The sequence below is a fragment of the Heloderma suspectum genome, chromosome 1 (assembly GCF_057233095.1).
Source record: "Heloderma suspectum isolate Gila_16-S chromosome 1, 16-S_ref, whole genome shotgun sequence".
NCBI classification, from domain to species: Eukaryota; Metazoa; Chordata; class Lepidosauria; order Squamata; family Helodermatidae; genus Heloderma; species Heloderma suspectum.
In genome coordinates, this window is record NC_139458.1 from 190,985,471 (window position 1) to 191,012,820 (window position 27,350).

Consider the following 27,350-nt stretch of genomic DNA (forward strand, 5'->3'; position numbering starts at 1 on the left):
CTCTCTCCCGGAGCGTGCTCAAGTTACCTGGAAATAAATCCCACTGAACATTGCTTCTGAGTAAAAATGCAAAGGTAGACATGCAAGTTATGCTTTAGCTTAGCCATTGAAAAGCAGCTTAGGGCACAATCCTATGGGGATAGGCGGCCGCCTCCAAACTCGGAGGTGACTGGCTATCCAGTGCAGGGCAGGAGAAGCACAGAGGGGGTTGTTCCCTCCACGCTTCTCCTGCCCTGCATTTGTGGCTAGACAGCCAATTTCGGCTGTCTAGCTACGGGAAAGAAAAGCGGGGCAGGAGGCTGCTGGACGACACATGGGATGTGTTGTACCGGCATTTCCACCTTCCCCGCCCCAGAATGCCGTTTTGGTCACTTCGCACTCCTCTTCGGAGTGCGGGGCTGTTCCGCACTGCCTGCAAGGCAGTGTAAAAGGGGGGAAGGTCGGTTCTCCGGGAACCAGCCTCGGAGCATGGGCTCTGAGGTTCCCAGACAACTAGATATCCTATAGCCATCTAGCCGCTGACTAGCGGCCATAGGATTGCTCTCCCCTGGTCTCATTTTCAGTGGTATCTTAGGTCTAAGCATTACAATAAACTACTCAGAAACACACACTTTGGACATTTGTGCACACAGGACTAAGCACCATACCCACAGAAGAACCAGAACCTGATATAGGAAAACAAAGAAATTAAACCATCCCTACTCTTTAAGAGCAAACTCTGTTCCCTAATCCCAAGTCTTTGGGGCAGGCGGTGACTACTGGGAGGAAAGAAGGAGCAGCGCTCTGCACATGTTTAGAGGCACTCCCCTCTTTTTCCAATTCACGAGGCTCGCCAACAGCCAAGCACTGGAGGGAGATTTAAAAAAAACAAAACAGGTTAAATTAAGCCCTTGGGGCAATTCTCCGTCGGGGCCGCGTAGGTCTCCCCTGACCCCGTGATAAACAGTCCGCTTGCGAGCCTTCTCCGCTGCCCGAGCCCTTCCCCCGTGGCCAAGGCGGGCAGCAACGTCGGTGAGTCAGCGCGCTCGAAAGTGACTGTGACGCCACAGTAGGCAGGGCGGGCCTAGGCCAAAGCGAGGATGACGGCAGCGTAGTCGCCCCCGCGGCGGGTGAGTGGGTGGAGCCTCCGCGCTTTGCCCCTCCTCCTCCCGAGCCGAGCCAAAGAAGATAACTAAACTCGCAAGGAGGCCCGGATCTAGCCAGCTCCTCCCACGCCCCTTCGAGACCTGTGGCGAGGTCCCCCTCCTCCCCCTCCTCCATAGGGACCCTCTCCTTTCTTAGTCCAGTGCGCCTGCAGGCGGGCTTTCCGGGTCTCACCTGTGGCATTTCGAGCTCCATGGTGATGACAGTAATGGTGGGGGTAACGACGACCGGGCTAGCGCAGCGGCTCCGACGCGGCTGTTCTGGGGACAGCGCTCGCCGCTTGCCTGGCCGATGGACTCCGCCGGGGCGCTGCAACGGAAGCTCTTGATACGCCGCCGCTCGCCTAGCCGCTGTCCCCGGCCCCCTCTGCTCGCTCTACGTCGTGCCCTGCCGGGAAACTATCAGCCGCCTGCCCCGCCCCGCCTTCTCCCGAGCCACTCGCTGGCCTCGGGAGAAGGCGGAGACGGAGGGCGGAGAGACCGGCCCCTTCCCTTCCGCGGAGCAGAGCCAGCTAGCCGGCGGACTTGGAGGAGGGAGCACAAGCGGCGGCGCCTACATAAGCCCGGCACGCGGGGAAAGAAAGATCCTCAGCCAGGAGGGTGCTAGACCTTCGGGGGGAGGTCCCTCCTGAGTGGGGCCGATCCTCCTCCCCACATCGCCACTGCTACTCGGGGAGGTTGCGAGTGGAGGTAGCAGCAGCCGCTCGTCGCATCTGCCTTCGCTTGGGCAATTACGCTGCGGTGGTGGCTACAAGGAGCAGTTGCCACCGCCTGCTCGCTCGCGTCAGCGGGTATTTGTGGTTGGCCTGCTAGCCCCAATTATCCTAGCCGTGCCACCCAGAGGGGGAAGGGGAGCTAGTGGAGGTAGCAGTGGCTGCTCCTGGTAGGGCAGGGGTGGGCAACTTGTGGCTCTCAAGAAGTTTTGGCCCACAACTCTCATGATCCCTCAGCTTTGGCCATGCTGGCTACAGCTGGAGACAGTTGTAGGCCAAAACATCTGGAAGACCACAAGTTACCGATCCCTGTTGTATTCCTGCTGTAGGCAACCAAATGAGCAGAGGTGGGAAGCAGCTCACACACACACCCCCATGTGCTTTCTTTCTCTAGGTGTGGAGAATGGGACTGCAGCACCACCCAGGGGGAGCAGGTGAGTGAGTTAAGGAGGGCAGGTGCTCTTCGCAGCCACCTTCCCTGGTTCCTTGCCCTGATGCAGCCTTCCCCAACGTGGAGCCCTCCAGATGTTTTGAACTACAACTCCCATCAGCCCAAGTCAGCAGAGTCAATGGTCTGGGGTTATGGGAGTTTTCATCCAAAATACCTGAAGGGCACCAGGTTGGGGAAGACTGTCGTAACATAATAACGGTGTTCCCTCCACTCCACTCTACTCTGTCTGGGTTGCTCAGGATTAGGGAATTGCTCTGCTGCACAATCCAGAGGGAGATGAGAAGCAAACAAGTGGAGGTGGCAGCTGCCCCTCCTTACCAGCATCCTTTGCTCACCTGCCAAGCTCTGACACTGGCATTGCTTTCCAGGATTCTAGGTAGGGACCCTTACCTCGTGTACAAGTACATTCATTGCACCTCTTTACTCTCTGCTAGAATGTGGTAGTTGCTTGAGATGCCCTGCTAGCCCCCATTCCTCTTGAAAATGGCTGTACAGGGTCAAACCTGAAATGCGGAAGTGTGTCCTCAAAACTGGTACTAACCTCTTTCAGTTCTCAAGGGAATTTTTGCAGTTGCAAGCAAACATACAAACAGACTGCTGAACAGGCCAGTTTGTTTAACGAAAGCCCTCACTATGTGTGGCTAATTAATCCAAAAGAACTCTCAGCCTTTCCCAACCTGGTTCTCTCCAGAAAGTTTGGACTAGAACTCCTATCAGCCCCAGTCAGCATGATCTGTGGTCAAGAATGATGGGAGCAGCAGTCTGTGACATTCCTGCCCTGGGTTCTACCTTCTCCAGCTTCTGTCTGATGAAACTGAGAAGAAAACCCCCTCAGAATGTCTGCTTCTGCTTTGGTCAGTTGTCCTCACTGACACTCAAAGCTTCAGCCCCTTTTATTCTCTGAGTTAAAGAATTACCCAATATGCTGAATTGGTTCCCCCTACCCAATACAGGAGAAATAACAAGGAAGTAATTTTCTAATGGTAGTGCAATAAGCCAAACAAATACATGGGGTTTTGTATTAAAAATAAAGAAATACAATTTATTAAACACAAAAAGAGTTATATATACTATTATTAATATAGTTGTTGTTCAGTCGTTCAGTTGTGTCCGACTCTTCGTGACCCCATGGACCATAGCATGCCAGGCCTTCCTGTCCTGCGTTCTGTCCCGGAGCGTGCTCAAGTCCATATTCATTAATATATACTTGGTCCTAACCTACCTACTCTATCCCTTCTAAATCCTGGTTCCAAAACCCCACCAACTAGATGTAACTTTTTCAGTCCCTAAGGCCCCATGCAACTAATTAACTGTCAGCTCTCCTTTTAATACCTCAGAATCCTCTCTCACACACACAAGCCCCTCCCACCTTTCAACTCACTCCCAAACGTTCTTTTAACCCTAACTGACCTGGGTTACATTTAACAGTGCGAGCATATACATTAATATAACAAGCATATATTACATAGTCCAAAACCATCTTGAAGGCACCTGGTTGATGAAAGCTGAACCAGAGTATTCATTTGTAAACCTGCAAAGGGCCATATCTTAATGTGTGCAGTATAAGTAATACATAATGGTGATGAAGTACTACCCTCTCAATGCCAACACACACTAAGGGCCAAATCCTATCTAGATAGGCGACCGCCTAGCCAAAGCAGGGCAGGAGAAGCATGGAGGGGATGATTACCTCCGTGCTTCCCCTGCCCTGCAGTTTTGGCTAGACAGCCGATTGCAGCTGTGTAGCTGCAGGAGCATGGAGGGGGAAGAAGGCTGCTGTATGACACCTGCCGTACAGGCCTTTCTGCCCTCCCTGCCCCGGAACGCCCCCGGCCACGCCCCTTTTCTTGTGAGCGCGGAGGACGGGGCTGTTCCGCGCTGCCTCCCGGAAGTGGGGTGACGATATCCTATGGCCATCTAGCCACTGTCTAGCAGCCATAGGATTGCTCCCTTAGGAAAGTTCATTTCACTCCTACTGTTTGATGTATTGGAAGAGTGGAAAAAAGTAACATTTTAAGCGGCTTGATTGCCAACATCCATGGCAGGGTGGTTAAAAGGTGTTAAGGTGTCAGTCTGCCCTACCCTGATGCCCACCAGATTTTTGGACTAAAGCTCCCATCAGCCCTAGCCAGCATGCCAATGGTCAGGAATGCTGGAAGTTGTAGTCCAAAACATCTGGAGGGTACCAGTTTGGGGAAGGCTGGACTCAAATTATCTGGTTAATTTCACTGTGCTTGGGCACCCTCCAAATCCCTCAAAGTTTCACATTTCCTGTGTACATATTTCTTAATATGATAAAGACATCCTGTGATATAATGTGCTAAAATGTGCAGTGTTATCATTTGCTAAAATGTAGGGAAGCAATTCCTTTTCCAAAAGTATTTTCCCATCTGTCTGTCTGTCTCTCTCTCTTTCACACACACACACATTAAGATGACGAAATGAATGCATTACCTTAGTAAGAACATAAGAAAACCAAAACCCATCCTGAAGCAGCCAGCCAGATGCTCCTGAGGAGACCAGTTTTCCTTCAGCCTCTGCTATTCCAAGGCAACATGAAAGTACCATATAGCTTGTAGTCCTTGATAGACCTCTAAAATAGACACACTTGATTCATCTGTGGCAGGCTGTTGAACTTCTTTCAGCCCAAGGGCTGAATTCCATTTCAAAGTAGCCCTCAGGAGTTGCATTCAGGAGGTGGGTGGGGGTAAAAGACCAAAGGGTTGAGCCAAAATACCCCCAAATCAGGATTTTTAGCGTAAAGCTCTTACTGCCACAGACTAAGGTTTAGGAGAGGCATTCTCACCTTTTACAATGGGGAGGGGGAGACATGGAAAAGCCAGGAAACCTCCGAATGACCAGTGGGCAGGGGAGAGGAGTGAGACCATGGAAGGGGGTGTGGCAATCTGGGTAACCTGGGAAGGCAAACTTGGAACTCTAGCTGTGGGCCTGAGGTTCAACACCACTTATCTATAGTGGTGTTGAACCACAAGCCATAGGTTTTTATCCTGCCCCTCTCAGATCTTATGTCTCTGGCTGTAGAAAGTTATTTGGATGAACCCCTAAGCCAGCCTTCCCCGATCTGGTCCTCTCCAGATCTTTTGTACTACAACTCCCATCAGCCTGAGCCAGCATGGTCAGCAACCAGGAATACTGAAAGATTGTTTCAATATATGTGAGATAGTGAAAAATATTCATCCAGTAGGCTTCCTCCTGAAATTCTGCTACCTGGCTGGAATAGTGCTGTGCCGAAAATTTCTTCCACATTTTTTTCTACTATTCCCATTTAATATGATAGAAAAGTAATTGCTTTCAAAAAGAAATTCAAAGGAAGAGAAAGTTTAGAGAAATTCTTATGGGTTGGATTGAGGATTCTTGTGCTTACCTTACTTATGAGGTGGCTGAGGAGTGTGCATGAGTGTCCTGTCTATCATTGTACAGTCATCTCTGTGGCAGCCTGTAGCCTCCTTGGCTTCCCGCACTTCAGTTAAAGCCATCATGAGGAAGACATCATGAGGCAATTCCTCGCATGGGGGGTTTTCAGTTCAGGAAGTGCAGGTGGCCTGGGAGGCTGCAGAACAATGGAAAGATGTGTAACAGAGAGAGAAAACACACATAGCACCCTCAGTTATTAGGTAACCTCAAAAATACCAGCAAATGAAATTCAACATGCTGCCTCAGAAAAGTGGAAGTCTCAACACAGTTGATGCTGTTGCCACTTAAAGAAGCAGTGCAATAAACCAAAAACCCTTAGGAAAAAAGAACCTGTGCTACAACCCCTGCCAATGGTGAGCCATATCTGTGAGAAATTGTTGGAGAATTTCTCCTCCCCTCCTAGGAGAAATTAGGTAAAATTGTCCCCCCAATTTATCTGACCACAAATAGGCTGGAGAATTTTGAGAGACCATTTGTGCACAGCTCTAGGCTGAAAACATGAGATGGGATCAGTGACAATGGCTAAATCTTAACATTCATGATGTTCTCATAAATGATATCTCTTAAGATGAGCATTTCACTTAACTGCCAGTTTGGTGTAGGGTTTAGAGGGTCAGATTAGGAATGGGGAGATCCTGGATCAGTCAGGAGCTCTCAGCTGTTGTGGCTAATAGTCACTTGATAGACCCTGTCCTCCAGGAATTTATCTAAAAGAGACACACTTGATTCATCTATGGCAGAGTGTTAAACCTCTTTCAGCCTGAGGGTTGGGCTGAAAATCACAGGGTAGTTGAGAGAATCAAATTGGGGGCAGGGGGGATGAGACCATGTGCTCTGTGTTCTTTGGAGGAAAGGTGGGGCAGAAATGTAGTGAAGGAATAAAATTATTTCCTAGCTTCTATATACTCTAATCATCTAGAGAAGGAAACTTCGAAAGATAAGTACTGTAATACACTTACACGTTTAAAATTCACTTTTGCTAATAGTTGTGGTGATGTACATAACAGATTACTTGCTAGTATTAGAGACAAACAAGGGAGAAAATCTGCATTGTTTGCTTAGTATAATTCTGCTGCAGCCTCAAGACTGCCTGCTAGCCACAACATACAAATATCTGTCTGAAACAGATAGTTCACGTGCTATATGACTCAACCATGCAGTTCTTAGAATACTGTAATCAGCTGGTGTTGAGTGTATGTTATGATAGCAAGCATAGCTTATAATTTATTTATTTTTACAGTCAGTTATACAGTATGGTGCAATACTAATTAGAGCAACCAACAAATCATGGGATGAAATAAGGTTTGAGCAGAATCTACAGATGATAGCATTCCTATTGACTCCAGTGAGGTGAACAGTTTTTATTCAGGGTGACTTGAGGCGAAGCTTAAAGGCAGGACTACACTGGCACTTTGGACCAGGGCAGTTATGCATTAGGTTTGTGCCATGGGATCTACACTGTATCGCAGTTGCTTTGGGGACACAACTGTGGTGTATCTCATGATAGAAAGCCAGGATAAAAATATTTTAATGAGTAAATAAGGGCATAATCCTATGCATGTTTAGACAGAAAAAAAAGTCCTACAACCCAGCATTTCCCCAGTATTCAAAATGGTGGCCACACAGGCCCGGCACACGCCACAGCTCATCATGGGTTATTTGTCCCACAGTAACCCCCCATGTCATACTAACAGGGTCACCGTTCACTGTAGCCTACCCCCCTTCCCAAAGCTGCTTTTGTTTACAAAAAGACAGCTGTTAAAGCTCCATTATATGCATTAATGAATAAATGCATGTAATGCAGTCTTTCCCAACCTGGTGCCCTCCGTATGCTTTGGACTTCAACTACCAGCAGCCTTAGCCAGCTTGGTCAATGTTCAAGAATCCTGGGAGTTGGAAGTCCAAAAATATGGAGGGTACCAGGGTGGGAAAAGCTGATGTAGTGTGTAGTTTGTCTCTTTGATGATAAAAATGGGTGTGCTGATTATTTTAGGTTGAGTGGAACGATGGAGCATTCAACATGTGTTGACATGATCATGTGATGGCTTCACCTCTCATCCTGTTGTCAACTATGTCGTAGCAAAGCTGCCAGAAGCAGGTTGAGCAGCACACAGTAAATGTGGATTGAGTTGCAAGTTGGCTACATACTGAGAACAGCATCAGCACATGCCAAAACAAAGCACAGTCCCACTCAAGTTGCATTCTCACCTTGCTAATGTGGTTGTTCCAATTATCTCAGAGACTCAGAAAGGAAAGATGCCAACAGTGATTTTGTTAAATAACTTAGGAAACACACTGGGCAACTCTAGCACATTTTGGTGCTCTTTCTGTGATTGTTGTGTCTTTTTAGACCAAGTGCAATTTTCTTATGATTTTTATATTATTATTCAAATATGTGTTGATTATGCTAAATAGCTAATTTTTCCTCTCTTTTTTAGCTTTTCTTGCTTGCTTATGGTTCACTCCTTACTGTTCTTTTGTTCTACTCCCATGGTTTACAGTATATTAAATACTTTAATAAAAATATGTAAATATATGACCAGCAAATGGGAAACCATACTGCTTGCTAGTCAAGACAGGGATGGAAAACCCTTTATGGGTGGAGGGCCACATTGATAACTGTGGAACTGTTTAGGGGCCACGCTGGCAGGTGGGATTAGTAATGGATGGGGCACATACATGCACACATACACACACACACGCCGCTAACTAAGAGAGAATGAAAGCTGAAGCTGTTAGAAGTGATTTCAGTGATGTCATAGAAATGCTGCTAAGTTTCTGTCATGGACTGGATGAGGGTGAACGAACTGAAGCTTAATCCAGACAAGACAGAGGTGCTCTTCGTCAAAAGGCAGATCAGGGAATAAAGATTCAAACTGTGCTGGATGGGGTTATACTCCCCTGAAGACTCAGGCTCACAGTTTGGGTGTACTCCTGGACTCTGCCTTGGACCTGGATGCCCATGTTTTGGCAGAAGCCAGGAGTGCATTTGCACAGCTAGGCTTGTGTGCCAACTGTGCCTATTCTTAGAGATGTCTGATCTGGCCTGGGTCATGCATGCCTTAGTTACATCCTGTTTGGACTACTGTAATGTGTTCTATGTGGAGCTGCCTTCAAAAACTGTTCAGAAACTTCAGCTGGTCCAAAATGCTGTGGCCAGACTGTTGACCAGGACTGGTTACAGGGAGCACGCAACTCCCTTGTTAGAACAGCTTCACTGGTTTCCAGGCAAAGTCCTATAAAGCCCTATACGGCTTGGGACCACACTACCTGAAAGACCAGCTTCTCCCATACGAGCCTGCCCAGGACTTAAGATCTTTGGGAGATGCCTTTGTTTCAATACTGTTGTCTTCAGAGGTGCCTTTGGTGGTGACATGAAGGAGGGTCTCCTCCATGACTGCTCCCTTATTGTTGAACTCCTGCCGACAGAGGCTAGGGTTGTCCCCTCATCTGTTGTCCTTCCACTGGCAGGCAAAGACCTTTCTATCCAAGTAGGCCTTTCACGAGTAAGTGGGTCTGTTGGGTGGACTTATTTTATTATTGTTTTTATCAAATTTTATTTATGATTGTAAGTTGCCTTGAGTGCCATTTTTCTTGGTAGAAAGGTGGGGCACAAATCACATTAAATAAATAAATAAACAAACAAACAAACAAATAAATAAATTGTATATTTTGCTTTGTATTCTTAGCTTCCTCTACTCTCCCACCACTTTGCATGCATTTCTAACCCAACTGCAGGCTGGTAACTTTGCCACTGACATGAGTTATCCATGATTCATAACCTTTGAGGTAAGTGCAGAGAAAAATGCAGGACTTATTTTAGAACTCCGGCGTTTGTGTGTAAGACTGTCTAAGGCACCAGTCTTAGTGGGCTTAAACTAGGGAATCCAGCAACAGAAGCCAGGCATCTTACTCTACACCACCAGGGCAGTAGCATGTAGATGGAATCTTGTTGCTCAACAGCACCACTCTGGTAGTGGCAGGAAGAGAGATTGCAGCTTATCTGCCCAGGTAGAACAAATGACCTGAGGAACTGAGAGGGGCCCTGCTGGCCCTGTGTAACTGCTGTCTCAGGCTTATCACTGAGAGTAGTTGCTCCATATAGGTTGGCTAAACCTGACCGCATGCCGGTCTTGTACCTTGTTATCTGTTTCCTTCAGACCCATAGCTGCTGCCCCTTGGATTTGAGCCATGCCTGCTCTGGATCACACTGCTTATGTCTAACTGCACAAGGCCCTAAGAAATGGAACGTTTGCTTATTTATGCAAATGGATTTTCCCTTTCCCATCTACCCATAGTCAGTACATAGCTCCACAGATGTATGCAACTGATGTGCAACAAGTTGTCATCACTGCATGATGACATTAACCTTTGAGCTTTTATTTTGATAAGCAGTAACATAAAAGTAAATGCATGATTACAAACAGTTTGTTATTTGATTATGATTTTTAGGGCACAGTCCTATGCATGTTTAGACAGAAAAAAGTCCTACAATTCCCAGCACTCCCTAGCCAGCCATGCTACTGGGAGTTGTTTTTCTGGGGTGCAATCCTAAGTAGACAGGCGACCACCTATCCAAAGCAAGGCAGGAGAGGCACAGGGGGATCATTCCCTCTGCGCCTCTCCTGCCTTGCTCTTTTCATTAGACAGCTGTTTTCAGCTGTCTAGCGGCTGGGGGGGGAGGAAGCTGCCATACGACACATGGGACATGTTGTACACGCAGGTCCGCTCTCCCTGCCCCAGAACTCCTCCAGCCTTGCCCCTTTTCAGTTGCTCCGCGCTCATCTTCTGAGTGCAGAGGATGGGGGTTTTCCGTGCTGCCTCAGAGGCAGCACAGACAAGGGGGGAGGTCGGATTTTCGGGAACTGACCTCGGAGCGCAGGCTTCAAGGTCGGTTCCCAGAATAGAGGATATCCTATGGCCCTCTAGACAGCGTCTAATGGCCATAGGATTGCTCCCTTAATGTGTTAGTAAGAGCTGGAGTACCAGAGCAGGACATATCTCAGGAAATACCTGCGTTTTAAATATTACATGTTATCAGCAGAGTATAACCCCTATCTGGTATATCCGGGAACCAAAAACTGCAGACAGAGGTGAGGAAAATAGCCCATGCCTTGAGCGTATGGTGAAATGAAATACTTTTCACAAAGCATTGTGTTCCTTGATGGTCTAGTCCCACTTCTGGTAAAAGGAACCTTATGATCGTTTGACTATTCCATATCTGTATCTCTAGTTAGTTATACCAAAGCCAGTTTGTGTTCTGTAATACTAAATTGTGTCAGTCCCTATATCTTTTATCCCCTTGGGGAGAAAAGAAGCTGCAGGCACCTGGGAAAGTAGTGAAGTAAACAGCCCTCACTAATCTTACACCAAACCTGCAGCTGCTTTTCACAAGAAAAGAAAGGCCTGAGGTAAAACTATCACAGAACTACATGTAATGTGTCATTCGTTCTGCCCAAGGCAGGGTTCAACTGAGTACAATAAATTCAGGTACAATATAAACGAATAACCTGACCTGGATTATTTGGCAGAAATACCTGCTGACTTGCTGAGGCCATACAGCATGTTTGTGTTGATTTCTGAATGCTTTTTTGAAAAGTGGTCAAAGTTCTATTTAAAATGGAGGTGGCACTGTGTAAAGACAGAGGAAGGGGGCAGCAGGCACGGGAAAAAATATTACTTGAAAGGACTGTGAATGCTGTTGCTTGCCTTCAACTAGGAATGGACACATTTGTGTTGACTCATTGGGGATAAGTGTATGAGTTTCTAAACAGACAAGTACAGACAGCACAATTCCAGATGAGCAACTGAAGGGAAGAGAGAGGCAGGCACAACTGAAAATGGTGGAGTTGATGGTAGGCCTTCAGAGGGTGAAGGTAAAAGCATTAATCTGACTGGCAGTTACAGTGCAGAATAATTGTTCTCATTTAGTATGGTGGATAAGTGGAAATACTTGATTGTTGTGCACATCTGACATTATAAAAATAGAGAAACAAATTGCCACTCCCCAACAAAAAACACCAAGGGGAAACGTTAAGGCGTTCGTCAGATTACGAAAATGTAAACATGAAAACCAAGGGACTTGAATAAAAGGAATTGAGACTCTTCTTGCAAAACTAAGAGCAATGAGCCTGGTGAAATAGGGAAGTGTGAAAATGAGTAAGACTGAGCTAAAACCCACGCAATTAGTGTTTTGTAGTGAAAACTAGCCCCTTCATGGATCACTGCCTTGTTGTGGCGAAGGGGCTTGCATAACTCAGTGAAGCCATAAGCTATGCCGTGCAGGGCCACCCAAGATGGACAGGTCATGGTGGAGAGTTCTGACAAAATGTGGTCCACTGGAGAAGGAAATGGCAACCCACTCCAGTATTCTTGCCAAGAAAACCCCATGGAACGTATCACAAGGCTAAAAGATATGTCACCGGAAAATGAGCCCCTCAGGTCGGAAAGGTGTCCAATATACTACTGGGGAAGAGCAGAGGGAATTTCCAAGTAGCGCCAGAAAGAGTGAAACGGCTGGGCCAAAGCCGAAAGGACACTCAGCTGTGGATGTGTCTGGGGGTGAAAAGAAAATCCGATGCTGTAAAGAACAATATTGTTTAGGAACCTGGAATGTAAGATCAATGAATCAAGGTAAGCTGGAGGTGGTCAAACATGAGATGGCAAGATTGAACATCAACATCTTGGGAATCAGCGAACTGAAATGGACAAGCATGGGCGAATTTAATTCAGGTGACCGTTATATCTACTACTGTGGGCAAGAATCCCTTAGAAGAAATGGAGTAGCACTCATAGTCAACAAGAGGGTGGGAAAAGCAGTACTGGGGTACAGTCTCAAAAATGATAGAATGATCTCAGTACGAATCCAAGGCAAACCATTCAACATCACAGCAATTCAAGTCTATGCCCCAACCACTGAGGCCGAAGAAGCTGAGGTTGATTGGTTCTATGAATACCTACAACACCTTCTAGAACTAACACCAAAAAAAGATGTCCTCTTCATCATAGGGGATTGGAATGCTAAAGTAGGAAGTCAAGAAATCACCGGGATAACAGGCAAGCATGGCCTTGGTGTACAAAATGAAGCAGGACAAAGGCTAATAGAGTTTTGCCAAGAGAACACGCTGATCATAGCAAACACTCTTTTCCAACAGCACAAGAGGCGACTCTACACATGGACATCACCAGATGGTCAATATCAAAATCAGATTGATTATGTCCTTTGCAGCCAAAGATGGAGAAGCTCCATACAGTCAGTAAAAACAAGACCTGGAGCTGACTGTGGCTCAGATCATGAGCTGCTGCTTGCAAAATTTCGGCTTAAATTGAAGAACGTAGGGAAAACCACTAAACCATTCAGCTATGACCTAAATCATATCCCTTATGAATATACAGTGGAGGTGAGGAATAGATTTAAGGGATTAGACCTGATAGTGTGCCTGAGGAACTATGGACGGAGGTCCGTAACATTGTTCAGGAGGCAGCAACGAAATCCATCCCAAAGAAAAAGAAATGCAAGAAAGCAAGTTGGCTGTCTGATGAGGCTTTACAAGTAGCTGAGGAAAGAAAGGAAGCGAAAAGCAAGGGAGAAAGGGGAAGATATATCCAACTGAATGCAGAGTTCCAGAGAATAGCAAGGAGGGACAAGAAGGCCTTCTTAAATGAACAATGCAAAGAAATTGAGGAAAACAATAGAATGGGAAAGACTAGATATCTTTTCAAGAAAATCAGAGATATCAAGGGAACATTTTGTGCAAAGACTGGCATGATAAAGGACAAAGAAGGCAGGGACCTAACAGAAGCAGATGAGATTAAGAAGAGGTGGAAAGAATACATAGAAGAACTATACAGGAAAGATCTTAATGTCCCTGATAGCCATGATAGTGCAGTCACTGAACTTGAGCCAGAAGAAGAGTGAAGTCAAGCGGGCCATAGGAAGCATTAGTAACAACAAAGCTAGCGGAGATGACAGTATTCCAGCTGAGCTATTTAAAATCCTAAAAGATGATGCTGTTAAAGTGCTGCACTCAATATGCTAACAAATTTGGAACACTCAGCAGTGGCCACAAGACTGGAAAGGGTCAGTTTACATTCCAATTCCAAAGAAGGGCAACACCAAAGAGCATTCAAACTACCATACAATTGCGCTCATTTCACATGCCAGCAAGGTGATGCTCAAAAATCCTACAACCTAGGCTTCAGCAGCATGTGAACCGAGAACTACCGGAAGTACAAGCTGGGTTCCAAAGACGCAGAGGAACTAGAGATCAAATCGCCAACATTCGCTGGATCATGGAGAAAGCAAGAGAATTCCAGAAAAACGTCTATTTCTGCATCATTGACTATGCTAAAGCCTTTGATTGTGTGGATCACAACAAACTCTGGCAAATTCTTAAAGAGATAGGAGTACCAGACCACCTTACCTTTCTCCTGAGAAACCTGTACGAGGGTCAAGAAGCAACAGTAAGAACCAGACATGGAACAACCGATTGGTTCAAAATTGGGAAAGGAGTACGACAAGGTTGCATATTGTCACCCTGCTTATTTAACTTATATGCAGAGTACATCATGAGAAATGCTGGATTGGATGAATCACAGGTCGGAATTAAGATTGCCGGGAGAATTATCAACAACCTCAGGTACGCAGACAATACCACCCTAATGGCAGAAAGCGAAGAGGATCTCAAGAGCCTCTTGTTGAGGGTGAAAGAGGAGAGTGCAAAAGCTGGTTTGAATTAAAAAAACTAAGATCATAGCATCTGGCCCCATCACTTCCTGGCATATAGAAGCGGAAGAAATGGAAGCAGTGACAGATTTTATTTTCTTGGGCTCCAAGATCACCGCAGATGGTGACTGCAGCCATGAAATTAAAAGACGCTCCTTGGGAGGAAAGCTATGGCAAACCTAGACAGCATAGTAAGAAGCACAGACATCACCTTGTCGACAAAGGTCCGCATAATCAAAGCTATGGTTTTCCCAGTAGTAACGTATGGCTGTGAGAGCTGGACTATAAGGAAGGCTGAGCGCCGAAGAATTGATGCTTTCGAACTGTGGTGCTGGAGAAGACTCTTACGAGTCCCCTGGACTGCAAGGAGGTCAAATCAGTCCATCCTAAAGGAAGTCAACCCCGGGTGCTCATTGGAAGGACAGATACTGAAGCTGAAGCTCAAATATTTTGGCCACCTAATGCGAAGAGAAAAGTCACTGGAAAAGACCCTGATGCTGGGAAAGATCGAAGGCAAAAGGAGAAGGGGACGGCAGAGGATGAGATGGCTAGATAGCATCACCGATGCAATTAATATGAATTTGAGCACACTCTGGGAGAGAGTGGAGGACAGGAAGGCCTGGCGTCACGAAGAGCCGGACACAACTTAATGACTGAACAACAACAAAGTGAAAACTAGAAAGTAAAGTTATAACCGTTTGCTTTCAGTGAGGTGCCCTTTTAATACATGGTTCAGGTGAACGTCTCTAGGGACGTCCTCATGTGGCAGCACAGATTAAAGGCTACTGTTGTGCAAGAATCGACAATTTTTGATTTCCAGATGAGCCCCATTGTTGGATTTCTGCTGGTTATTGCCACCTAGTGGAAAAAAAGAACAGTGGTCAGTGCCCTCACTTTCATAGCTGTTGATCAGGACAAGGCTTTTTGGGTAGCTTGGGGGGAAGGATATCAATATAGCTTTTTTGACAGAAATACAATGATGGGAATAATTTCAGAAGAGTCTTAGGGGGTTGTATCATATTGGGAATGATTGAGTTTCATCCACTGTTCATCTAACTTACATCCCATTCATTTCAATGTGCCTACTGTAAGTAGGACTAACCTGGGATACAACCCATTGTGACCAGGGAAAAGATTAGAATGTTTTTCAACCAGGGTTCCCCCAGGACTTTCATAAAAGTTTACCACTTCCAACCTCAGGTGCTTCACTTTTCCCTTCAGAATTACTAATTATAATTATTAATTCGTACAAAATGTTGCCTTTGAATTTAGTAATCATGAACAAAATTACTGATTAATGAGGGGGGTACTCTGGGCGAGGGAGAAGGGGTTGGAGATTGGAGTTCCACAGGTATCTCATGTTTCAGGGGTTCCTCAACAACAACCGATTGTTTCTCTAACCCAGCGGTTTTCAAAGTCCCAGCACAAAGTCCCAACACAAACCCAAATGCACAGTGATCTTTGTAGGATGGACAGCAGGCAACGCAGCCTGCTATATACACTTAGGACCTAATTCATTGCCAGGGGGTGAAACAGCTAACAGTGCAGCTCTGCTGATACTGTAGATTGTTCTATCCATGCAATTATTTAGGTGAGGAGAAAAGCTAGATTTGAGAGAACATGACTTTCAATCTAATGAAACACATTTTCCTAGCCATACACATTTAACATCTTTAGGGGAAGGAGCATTGCCAGTCAGCATGCTGTGTACTCCTGCTCTTACCCTTTTGGTACAGGCCAGGAAACATGGATTCCTTTCCCTCTATCCTGCTGAGTATAGCAAGCATAGTGGCATATGAGTGTCTGCTCTCCTCATGGTCCTACAGGTGAAACTTCAGAGGGAGGAAATTGTATGGAATAATAATCTTGAGTCAGGACCGATCCTTTTAAATTTGTTGATTTGTTTTAGAATTGAGCTCATGGTTCTATGACATGGCGTAGGCTCAGCTGCAGAAATGAAAAACGCCTCAGGTAGGGATGGGGAATTGCGGTGGCCCTCCAGATGTTGTTGGACTGCAACTCCCATCATCTCTTACCACTAGCTATGCTGGCTAGGGCTGATGGGACTTGCAGTCCAACATCATCTGGAGGGCCACATGTTCCCCATCAAGGGTCAGACAGTAATCCTTGGACAGTGGAAACTTCCACATTTTTTGCATCAGTTGCTGTATATGTCTGCATATTCAAAAGTGTTCCTAGCAAATATTCATGCAGCTAACATCTGATTATATGATGGCAGCACTGTAGCATCATGCTGCAGTGTTGAAAAAGACCGTTGCTGGAAAGCATGCTCTTTTAATTATGCATGCAAAACAATTCTGTTCTTCAGTAGACTAAACTTGAAAGCAAATTACTGACACTATGAATTTGTGTCTGATTTTGTTTGTTTAAGTCAGGTCTGTAAACAGACCATGATGAGGAGAAGAAAGGTACAAGCAAGATAACAATGACATGAGATGCTTTATACTTTTGAAGTATTGGTGTGCATGTATAAAAACAGGAACATTAATTTTAGCACAATACAGAGAGGGTGTATTGCTTGGAACAGGAATTAAGAACCTATCTTCAAGAATCCTGGGCAGTATCCAGTGGTGCCATTGCACTTGTGAAAATAACCGCTGATGCAACAGGAAGCTAACACTTGCTACAGCAACCCCAGAAACTAGCCCAAACTAGGATTTGCAGAACAAAACAAGTCACAGAAGGCAGTTACGCTGACCTGTCCTGGCCCATTCTGGAAATGCTAATTTGGACTAGTTTCTGTGGTTGCTCTAGCAAGTGTTTGACTGTAGTGGCAAGTGTTAGACTGTAGCACAACTGGGGTTGTCTAGCAAGTGTTCCCAGTATGCTAGCAGTCATTCCTGCTAGTGCAACCTGCTGAGCACTGGCGGACTGACTGCCAGCACTGGATACTGCCCCTTGAGAATTAGCAGTCTCTCCAATATAGTCTTTACCCTAACTTCCAGGGATGCTTTAAAGCATTTTCTTAATGGTTACCATAAAAGGACAAGGTAAATGCAATGGTTTCCAGTCAAATGCACACTACCAAACGCATGTCTGCTCTCTGGTCCTGATCCAGCAAAGATCCATGTTGAGAAGCTTGCTTCTGCAAATGCATTGGGGATATCAGCCACAAATCCTTGTTGGCACAAAATTACTGAAAATTTACATTTCACATACGTGTCTATATGCACGGTGGGGGATAACCTGCTTAGGATAAAATAGCACAAAGCCATGGACTTGGGCATGTGTGCATTCACCCTGAGTTGGAGCCTGGGTGTACCTTAAACATTCCAGATCAATCACATTGATAACTCCAGGAAAACTGAATTACATTTGATTAACCACTGTGAAATAAACATTAGATGTGAAAGCAGCCAGAGTTCATCTGAAAGTGTCATGGAGGAGAAACGATCACAAATAGGATTGCCACTCCATACACCATGCATTGCCAAAACAGAGGAAGTCATCACCAAAAAAGAGGGCAAAAGAGGACAGAGATTTGAATGACATTTTCATGTGAAGCAAATTTAGAATTACTATAATTTAAAGAGAACTACAACACATCTCACCCTAGTGAGGAAGACTGTGACCAGGTGACGTGTGGGCATGCTCAGTCTGCTGTCCAGGTGGTACCATTCATGGGTAGCCTCAAGGCCCCTTCAAGGCTCTCCCTTCTTAATCTTCAAACCAGACATGGAGAGAACAGGCCTTCAAACCGAGGATGCCTTCCAAAAGAGGACTGTTGGCTGACAGCCCTTCAAATAGAGGACTGTTCTCTGCAAAGTAGGGCACATGGCCACCCTAAAAGAAGGTTTCTCTTTAGGAATCCATATCCAGAGAGAGAGAGAGACCCAAGTAGTCTTTTTTCCTCTCCTCTCTGCCCAAATCTGCTGATTCCTGGAGGGTTGTTAGAAAGCAATCCATAAAGGCCACGTTGCACTGATTAAGAAATGGAGCCTAGCTGTCTGGAGTTATTTTTAATTATATTTTGGGCTTTTCCATTTAGCTACTGATCAGGACTGCACCCACTTTTTTTCAACAATACTACAGCCATGGGAGCTTCTAGACTGTTGACTGGGTCCTTTTAACTGAGCTGAAACCTAGACATGGTTACCCACCAACAATCCTCAAAGAATTTTTGCTATGTATATAGTGGCTTAGTTTAGTCCATGCACTTTATTTTTTCCATATAACATCCCGTTATGTGGTGTATATTGTAAATGTTTTCTTTTCATATCTATTCAGAATAAGGCCACAAGTCACAAGTTGTGCATTTTATGTATTGCACAAGCTACTTACTTAGCGATGCCAAGGGTGGAGTATAAATAAGTGGTTTTGTGGCCCAGGTAATTAAAATAATTTCAGTCAGCCTGCTAGAAGATTTAAAAAGGCTTCGTATGTGTTCCTTTGTTTAACCATGCACATGCAAATCAAAATCAACTAGAAAATGAATAACCCATCTGGCAGTACAATGTACTAACGAAATAGTGTAATAAAGATGAAATTATTTAAATTAATATTCAAATCATACAGTCATCCTTGATTTAACTTTCAATTATACAGAGGTAATTGTATTAAGGAATTACTTCATTCACTGGTTGGCGAAAAAATAGCTTGAGTGTTTTAATATCCCCGTGCCTGCAGGTAATATATGACCTGGTCCACAGTTCTGAGCTGACTAGAATCCTAATTCTTCTTGTGCCTGGTATATATGAGGATGTAACTATGGATAGTCTGTGAGCAAGGCCCTCTGGATGTACATTCTGAGTTTGCTGAAAATATGTTTAAAAGATTTCTCTCTGCCTAATGCAGTTGTACATGCTACAATAGAGTTTTATGTCTGGAAGGAAATATACAGCAGATTGAGCAACCATGGGTCTACTCTTGTTTCGCAACTGCATTGTATAAGCAGGTTTGGGCAGACTCCAGGCTTGTGAGGTCTACTTTGTTTGTTTACTAGAATTCAAAGGGCCTGTTCACATGATCATGGAAGGGGAAATAAGCCATGGTGGCTTATTTCCCGTGCTATGGCCATGAGAACCAGACCACAATGTGTTAATCCATTCACCACCAAAGACATGCACCCAACAACTGTTTTGTGAATGGCTTCTTGTTGAGGTAATTATTACTGCCTGTAGTTTCTACATTTTAATTCCCTCTGACCTTACTGTTTATAATTCCCCTTCCCCCAACTATGGCAGAGCAGGAGAGCAGAGGGCCTTTTAAAATGTGCTGGGTGCAGACCTCCCACGCTGGAGTGGTAACATGGAGCAGCAGTCATCAAACACAGCCTTCCCCAACCTGGTGCCCTGCAGATGTTTTGAACTTCAGTGTCCACCAGTCTCAGTCAGAATGCCAGTGGTCAAGTATGCTTGGGAGTTGTAGACCAAAACATCTGGAGGACACCACATTGGGGAAGGCTGATCTAGCAAAGATTTTTATTTTTGTAAACAAAATTAATGGCATAGGTGCTGTCCTAAAGTCTGTGAGATTTTCTTGAACACCGTAAGAACACCCAGACAACACTTTGGGTGAAGGGTGAAAACAAGCAATAGGCTGCAGTTTGAATGCTAAGAAAATACAATATTAAGGAACAGAAGTATTGTCTTGGGTGAAGATGTTTGAATTCTTAGCACTAAATGAGTTTAAAACCGTGCCAACATAGGCTATTTTATAATGAACTAATATATTCTACAAAAGAAACCTGTGTTTTGCGTTTTTAGTGAAGCTTCAACCCATTATTCAGGTTTGAATAAATGAAGTTAAATACGAAGCAAGCAGGTTTGACAAACGCATGAAGGATAAGTCTATCAGTAGCTGTGAGTCATGGCAGCTAAAAGAACCTCTTGGCTAGGGGTAGCATACCCCTGATTACCAGACACTCAGAGCAAACAACTGGAGATCATCATGGCCTACTTCTGAACTTCCCAGAGGCTTCTGTGGAGCCACGGTGTAAAATAGAATGTGGAAGAAATCAGACATCTAGTATGATCCAGTTTATGTTCTTCTTAAGAATAGCTAGTGTAATTTGCAGCCTTTAAGTGGTAAACATTCATAGCAATCTGATTTTTTTCCCATGAGGGAAGTGGCAGCCAAAGTCAGTCATATACACACACACACATTTAGTTAAGAAAATCAGGTTTGCTCTGAAAATGTAGTTAACACTAATCTCTTTTCTGGAATGTTGTTTGTGTTTCCTTGGAAACTTTTTAACTGTAAACTGTATCAAGTTCAAGTGAGTTTATGATGTAACCAGGGGGTCGGGGGAGAGAATAAAAGTATATTGAACTCAAGTTCACCCTGATTAAAGGGGTCCGGAATGCTGTGATGGAGAAAGCAAAGGCATTTTAAAAAATCAGTATGCTGAATTAAATATAGATTGCAATAGCAGCCTTGTGATCACACATATGTGTCTAGCATACTCTGCAGAGAAAGTAAAACAGCAATTCCTAAACCATGTAAGGAAAATTTAAAATTTTCTCAATTAAAAAGTGTTTTCTTCCTAAGCACAAATAATCAGGGATTGGATGGGTTCACACAATCAAAGAGCCCATTGTGGGTTTCAGTCTGTGCTGGTGACCATTGTTAATATTCAAGCTACAACCATAGCTTGTCATTTCGTCCAAACCCAGGAACCATGGGTTATGTGAGGGTTAAACCAGCCATGGATTCTGTGCAGGTTGCACCCTCACATAAAGTGTGGACTCCAGGTTCAGATGACATGACAAGCTGTGGCCACACTTGAATACTCAGGATGACACCTTTGGGCACCACAACTTCTTGTGGCTTGGATAAGCCACGAAAAGCCGTCGTGCTCATGCGAACCCAGTCACTCCCTTGTATCATGACAGTTCACATCCATTATGAATTTACACAGTGCCTGATATAATCATATGATGCATTCATTACCAATACAGTACTTACTCAACCAGGCAGCAAACTACTAGCCTCACCATAACCTCTGGCTCACTCTACACATTACCCAAAATAGGTGAACTGAGGTAGTATAATCCTGAACTGTACCATTTCAGTCTGCGGGGGGGGGGGGGGGAGAGAAAATATCATAACTCCGAATGATCCTCCAAATTAAAAACAAATGAACACTCTGCATGTAGTAAACGAGCATATCAAGGAGCCGGCATGTCTCATGCAGGAAGCTTTTATATGGCAAAGCATTAAAACAAATATATTTGCACCCTGAAGTGGAATAGTCTACCATTTTGCCACCTCATACTACATAATGTGTAGAACAGCTCTGTGCCTATGACTTTGGAAGATTTGCATTTTAAAGTTAGTTTTACCATATTTGTCCTGCAGTATATCTAGGTACTTTGAAGTATCAAAGCTCATCTCAGAGAATTTGGAGGAGGGGGATCTCTGTTCTAGGAAAAGCTCACAACATGCACATTACACACCCAACTACCAACTCCCCTCCTGTCTAAATGTACGTGCTTATCTACTTGTCACAAACCAGGGGGGACCTTTATGACATCAGGATGAGAAGCACGTTGGAGTTATTACCCGGATTTTTCATGGAAGCGGCATCAGGGACACACAAATCATTCATTCATTCATTCATTTCTATGCTGCCCAATAGCCAAAGCTCTCTGGGTGGGTCACAAAAATTAAAACCAAAAAGTACACAGTAAAATAATACAAAAGTATAAAAGCATTAATATATAACAATATAACAATACAACCAGAATAAAACCTAGCAGCAATGCAGAGATTTAAAATACAGATTTCAAACAGCAAACCTAAAAGACTAGAAACCTAAAATACTAAAATGTGTGGGAGAATGAAAACATCTTCACCTGGCGCTGGAAGGAATACAACGTAGGTGCCAGGCAAACCTCACTAGGAAGCTCATTCAACAGCTGGGGTGCCACAGCAGAAAAGGCCCTCTTCCTAGTAGGCACCTGCCTCACTTCCTTTGACAGAGGCTCATGGAGAAGGACCTCCGAGGCTGATCTTAAGGTCTGGGCAGGAACATATGGGAGGAGGCGATCCGTCAGATAACCTGGCCCTAAGCCATTAAGGGCTTTGAATGTTAATACCAGCACATTGAATCAGGCCCAGAAATGGACTGGCAGCCAGGGCAGCTGGAAAAGTACTGGCATAATAAGAGCTCGTTGGCCAGTCCCTGTTAACAATCTTGCTGCCCTGTTTTGGACCAGCTGAAGTTTCCGGACCATTTTGAAAGGCAGCCCCACATATAATGCATTGCAGTAATCCAGATGAGAAGTTATCAGAGCATGGATCACTGTAGCTAGGTTATCTCTGTCCAGATAAGGGCGTAGTTGGTATACCAGCCTAAGCTGATAAAAAGTGCTCCATGCCACTGAGTTCACCTGTGCCTCAAGTGACAGTTCTGGATCCAAGAGCACCCCCAAACTACGAACCTGATCCTTTACGGGGAGTACAACCCCTTCCAGAACAGGCTGAATATCACCTAGCTGGGCAGATGAACCACCCACTAAGAGTACCTCTGTCTTGTCTGGATTGAGTTTCAGTTTATTGGGCCTCATCCAGTCCATTACCACGTCCAGGCACTGATTCAGAACAGCCACTGCCTCACCTGGGTTTGACGAGAAAGAGAGGTAGAGCTGGGTGTCATCCGCATATTGATGGCACCTCAGCCCACACCTCCGGATAACCTCCCCCAGCGGTTTCATGTAGATATTAAACAGCATGGGGGATAAAATAGAGCCCTGTGGAACCCCGTGGCATAATTGCCATGGCACAGAGCAATAATCCCCCAGCATCACCTTCTGGAATCGGCCATTGGAGGAGCAGTACCTCCAACTCCCAACCCAGACAACCTATCCAGAAGGATACTATGGTCAATGATAAGATGAGTGTACTGTACCTTTAAAATCTGGTTTTCAGGATTCACACAGCACTTGAAAGGAACATACTTCGGGCTGGGGTGGGAAGTGTAGAATTGAACTTCATCAAATTGGCAGGGACTGCTCAACCAATGAGAGAAGCTTGTTCCCCCTGCCCCCCCCCCTCCAGGCTCCCCCTTGCTACTACATTATTATGAATGGAGAGCAACTAATTTTCCCCATGAGTGCAGACTTCCCTGAAGTAGCCAAAATGCCTGATTCTCAACTGCAGCATCTGAACTCACCCACCCCGACCAGCTCAGCCCCTCAATTTTGCCCCATTCCAGAATTCTGCCCCAGAGTTATTGCTTCCAACCTCCCCTTTCTCCTTCTCCCTGCCCCCAATTAGAATCTCCCATAAACCTGAAAGATCATGACTGCATAAAGTGGGGAAGGGACTTTACATAACAATACAGAAACAACTTGAAACTGCAGAACATAGCAATTTAAGAGAGCAGAAGCGAAAGAGCATTTTAGGGCGAGTTACTAAAGTTAGCCTTTAACCTTTTCACTGCAAGGGAGCAAGATTTATTTCTTACTTCCAAGTAAACATGCACAGAAGGGGGGATATGTTAAAGATTAAAAGCAGACTACCTAAGGTGAGTGTCCCCACTACTGCGATAACGTGAGGGGGCACTGCTGTGGTCCTGGGGATTTTCTCAATGGGAAAAACTACTTCCACTGGGGAAACAAGAGGCATCCCACCCCCTTGACCATGTCATTGCCAGGTCACAGAGGCACGCCCAGGATTTAATGTGTGTAGGGGGGACATAGCACACTGTGATAAAACCGCCAGGGAGCCCCTTTCTGTGAAAAAGAGTAAAAGGAGTTTCAGAAAAGGCAGCTTTTCAAAAGGGAAGCAGCTGGTTGGCAGCGGATTCATAACGTTGTCATCTGACGCGAAGGAATTCAGACTGATCTAACTTCGCACTAAATTGTTTGTGAAGACAGCCTCCAGGTTTCCTTCCTGAAAGTGGGGTAGAACCTCATAAACCTCTTTCAAGATGGTACAGCTAATCAATATTGTTTACTAACTGCAGCTTATACCACTCAAGTTAATGTGCATAATACTTATCACTAGGTTTGTTTCTACAACAAGCCCATGAGCTCACTGTTGCCTGCTTTTTGTAGAAGGGGAACTGATGATGAGAAAAACAAATTTCTCTGAGGCCACCCAGTAATAAGCTTGTAGTATTTTGGCAGTAAGCTTGTGGTAACCTCACAGCAGTCCAGTAGCAGGCTTGTTGTAGTAATCTTGTAGCAAGCACATAGTAGCCTTGTAGTAAGTTGGCAGCAGCTTAGTGATGACCTAGTAGTAAGCTTGTAGTAATCCACGAGTAAGCTTGTAGAAAGTTACCAGGTTAGTTTGCTCTACATCCAGTACAGAAACAAGGAGATCAGTACCTATTAGCCATGATAGCTAAATGGAACTTTCATATAAAGATCTGTCCTGCCTTGGTCTGGTCCTGGCTTGGTCACTGAGCAGAAGGCAAGGGGGAACCTAGACCACAGGATAAGTGTTCTGTTCTGCCTCTGTTGCAGTGAGAGCTTAGCATCACTAGGTGCTGGTGAGGATTGAGTACATGGTTCCACTATGGATTGGTTTTACTAAGGTCTTGAACAAGTCATGTTTCCCAAGAAGGCAAAAATAGGACAGCACTGCAGAGTGCTCCTAGTGATCCTGGGCCTAAAAGCCAGACAGACTTGTCTGTGTGTTGCTCCAACAAGCAGCAGATCTTGACTGAGCTTTAAGTTAGCTTCCTTTAAGCTGGTTAGCCCCACCTCTGCAGTGATTAAGGCGTTTTCTTTTTCAGGGACCTGGTCTGCTTTTAGCAGCCTCACACTGTGATGATGTGGGTGGCTGAGGCGTGCTAGTGTCTTCATGGCTGGAGTCCTCAGAGTTCGAGGACAGCAATGCAACCTCCTCTGGGTGAAGGGCGGCAGGTCCCCGGGATCTTCCTGGAGAACAGGGTCTTGAGGAAGTGGATCTTGTGACACCTTTCTGTAACCAAGTCCTCTCCCTGAATATGACCTCAGCTTGTTCTTCTGAGCATCCACTGAGGACAAGGGTTTAGGCTCCTGGACCATGATAACAGGGGGCTGGCCAAGCTCCAGCAAATTATGATATCAGTGGGAGATTAGGGCAATCCAGAAATTGAGGGTCTTAAGGAGAAGCTGAGGTCAAGCATAGAGAAGCAGTCCAAAAGTGGACATGGCCCAGATAGCAGGGTTGTGAGGCAAAGCCAAGGACAGGTAGGATTCCGGGAGCAAGGAACTGGAATCCAAGAATCAATAAGGCTAGGAAGCAGGAGCAGGACAGAACTAATAACCTGTGCTGCTCCAGCAATTAATAGACCCGAACTGAGAGCAAATGTAGTCTGGATGTCCAGACCCCACCCAGCTGCAGATGTTAGCCAGCCTTCAGTGGTCCCTATTCCTGAGTAGGCCCCTTACTTCAAAGAAGCCCGGTTCTTCTGGGCCTTGAGGCGCATGCTTTGTGAACGAGTGACTCTCTGAACCTGCACCTTCTGAGGCCACCATTCCCTAGAGCTGGGAGGTAGTTGGAGTTTTCCCTCTGATTCCTCAGGCAAGGTGGATAGCACAGGTTAGTCAGGGATCCTATTTGCAGGTCCCTCCAGGCCCTCTGCTGCAGATGAATGTGGTGTAGCTTCTCTTGAGATGCTGGACATGTCTGGGGTAGCATTCATGTCAGGGGACCCCATAGGGTCTTTGGATGTCATGCCACTGAGATCTTCATCTGAGGAAAAGTCATCCTGCCCTGGACCTGGGTCAGGCTCAAGCACCAGATGCTGAGGGACAAACAAATGGAGGATTGTCACTCAGCTTCATGGCTTGCTTGTAAGCTTCTCAGAAACATCTGGCCAGCCACTGCTGGAAAGTGAATGCCAGACTAGATGGACTTTTGGGAGGTAACATTTCTAAAGAACTGGCTAGCAAAGATTCCAAATACCAGAAGTATGTCTGGGAATTATTGAGGGGCGGTGGTGGTGGAATCTGGTATGTATTATCTAGCGCACACAAAAACTGGTAATACATAAAACAGTTTTATATACACTTGCTCAAAAACGTAGGGGGAAATTTGTCTAATACCATGTTTACCCTGTTGTGGGGACCATCTGGTTTGAGTTTCTGCATTTGGAGTTACTTTGTAAGATTTACTTTTATCTGTTGCTTTTATAAAGCTAGCTTAAATCACACAAGTAAATATGATAGCTAGGTTTGAGCATTTACCTTTTCTTTTGATTGTATCAAATTGTGATACATTATATTTTAACCCTTCTCTGAAGCGTAAGCAATTAAAATTTCTGTTAAATCATATCATGATGACTCATGGTTTTAAGCAAATACATTCTGAATTAAAAAATACCAAAAATAGCTGGCTAGTCTTTTGGATAATCTTAACATGCCCAGTACACTTTTCCTTTACTCTCCTTAAAGTACATAGTCATGTCTTTCATGTAAGACAAAGACTGGTATCCTTAAGCACTCCTTTTGTAGTCTCATTAATGTCAATAGGCTGGATTCAATATTGCTTGAGGAACGTGGTACAAAGTGGTCCTACAATTACTTCCTCATTGCTTCCTGTTCAGCACAGCTGGCATATTGATTGTCCCTTAATTGCCACCAAGTTAATTCATTCCCTGTCAGGGTGAGGGTTTTTAATTGCTGGCTTCCTTTTATTATTATTTTTAATTGTGAAATAGTGCTATTTTATACACACTGCAGTGTACACACAGACTATGGAGCTTCATATGTCTATAGTTCCAAAATCTTGCCAAAAACCTAAATAAAAAAATTCAAGACGGGAGAACAGGGTGGGGTGGGGGAGGTACTGTAATAGGGGAGTTATGGCAAATTTTAGTACAAACACAATCTGCAATGCATTTTATCTAAACGAGCGCTCTTTTTAAACAAAACTTAAACAGAAATTTCCCCTGGGGAGGGAAAATATTCCCTGTATACCAAAGAAAT

The 27,350-nt window shown here is 44.9% G+C and overlaps 2 protein-coding genes across 12 annotated transcripts in view; one reads left to right on the plus strand and one right to left on the minus strand.

Moving 5' to 3' along the window:
• NFE2L2 (NFE2 like bZIP transcription factor 2) overlaps positions 1–1,511 on the minus strand; it is a 34,138-nt gene extending 32,627 nt beyond the window's left edge. For 3 of the 4 annotated variants that reach the window (XM_084813918.1, XM_084813934.1, XM_084813926.1), the window contains exon 1: positions 1,318–1,511. Coding sequence is in view for 1 of the 4 variants with exons in the window: in XM_084813943.1 (XP_084670069.1) it covers positions 1,318–1,338 (21 nt within the window). In the remaining 3 variants the exon portion in view is untranslated. The remainder of the gene's footprint in view (positions 1–1,317) is intronic. The other variant, XM_084813943.1, reaches the window with a different exon arrangement.
• The window catches only part of AGPS (alkylglycerone phosphate synthase), a 132,929-nt gene continuing 106,793 nt past the window's right edge, over positions 1,215–27,350 (plus strand). For 2 of the 8 annotated variants that reach the window (XR_014784820.1, XM_084813788.1), the window contains exon 1: positions 1,217–2,289. Coding sequence is in view for 5 of the 8 variants with exons in the window: in XM_084813788.1 (XP_084669914.1) it covers positions 2,259–2,289 (31 nt within the window). In the remaining 3 variants the exon portion in view is untranslated. Of the gene's footprint in view, positions 2,290–27,350 lie in introns of all 8 variants that reach the window. The other 6 variants (XM_084813796.1, XM_084813820.1, XM_084813871.1 and 3 more) reach the window with 6 other exon arrangements.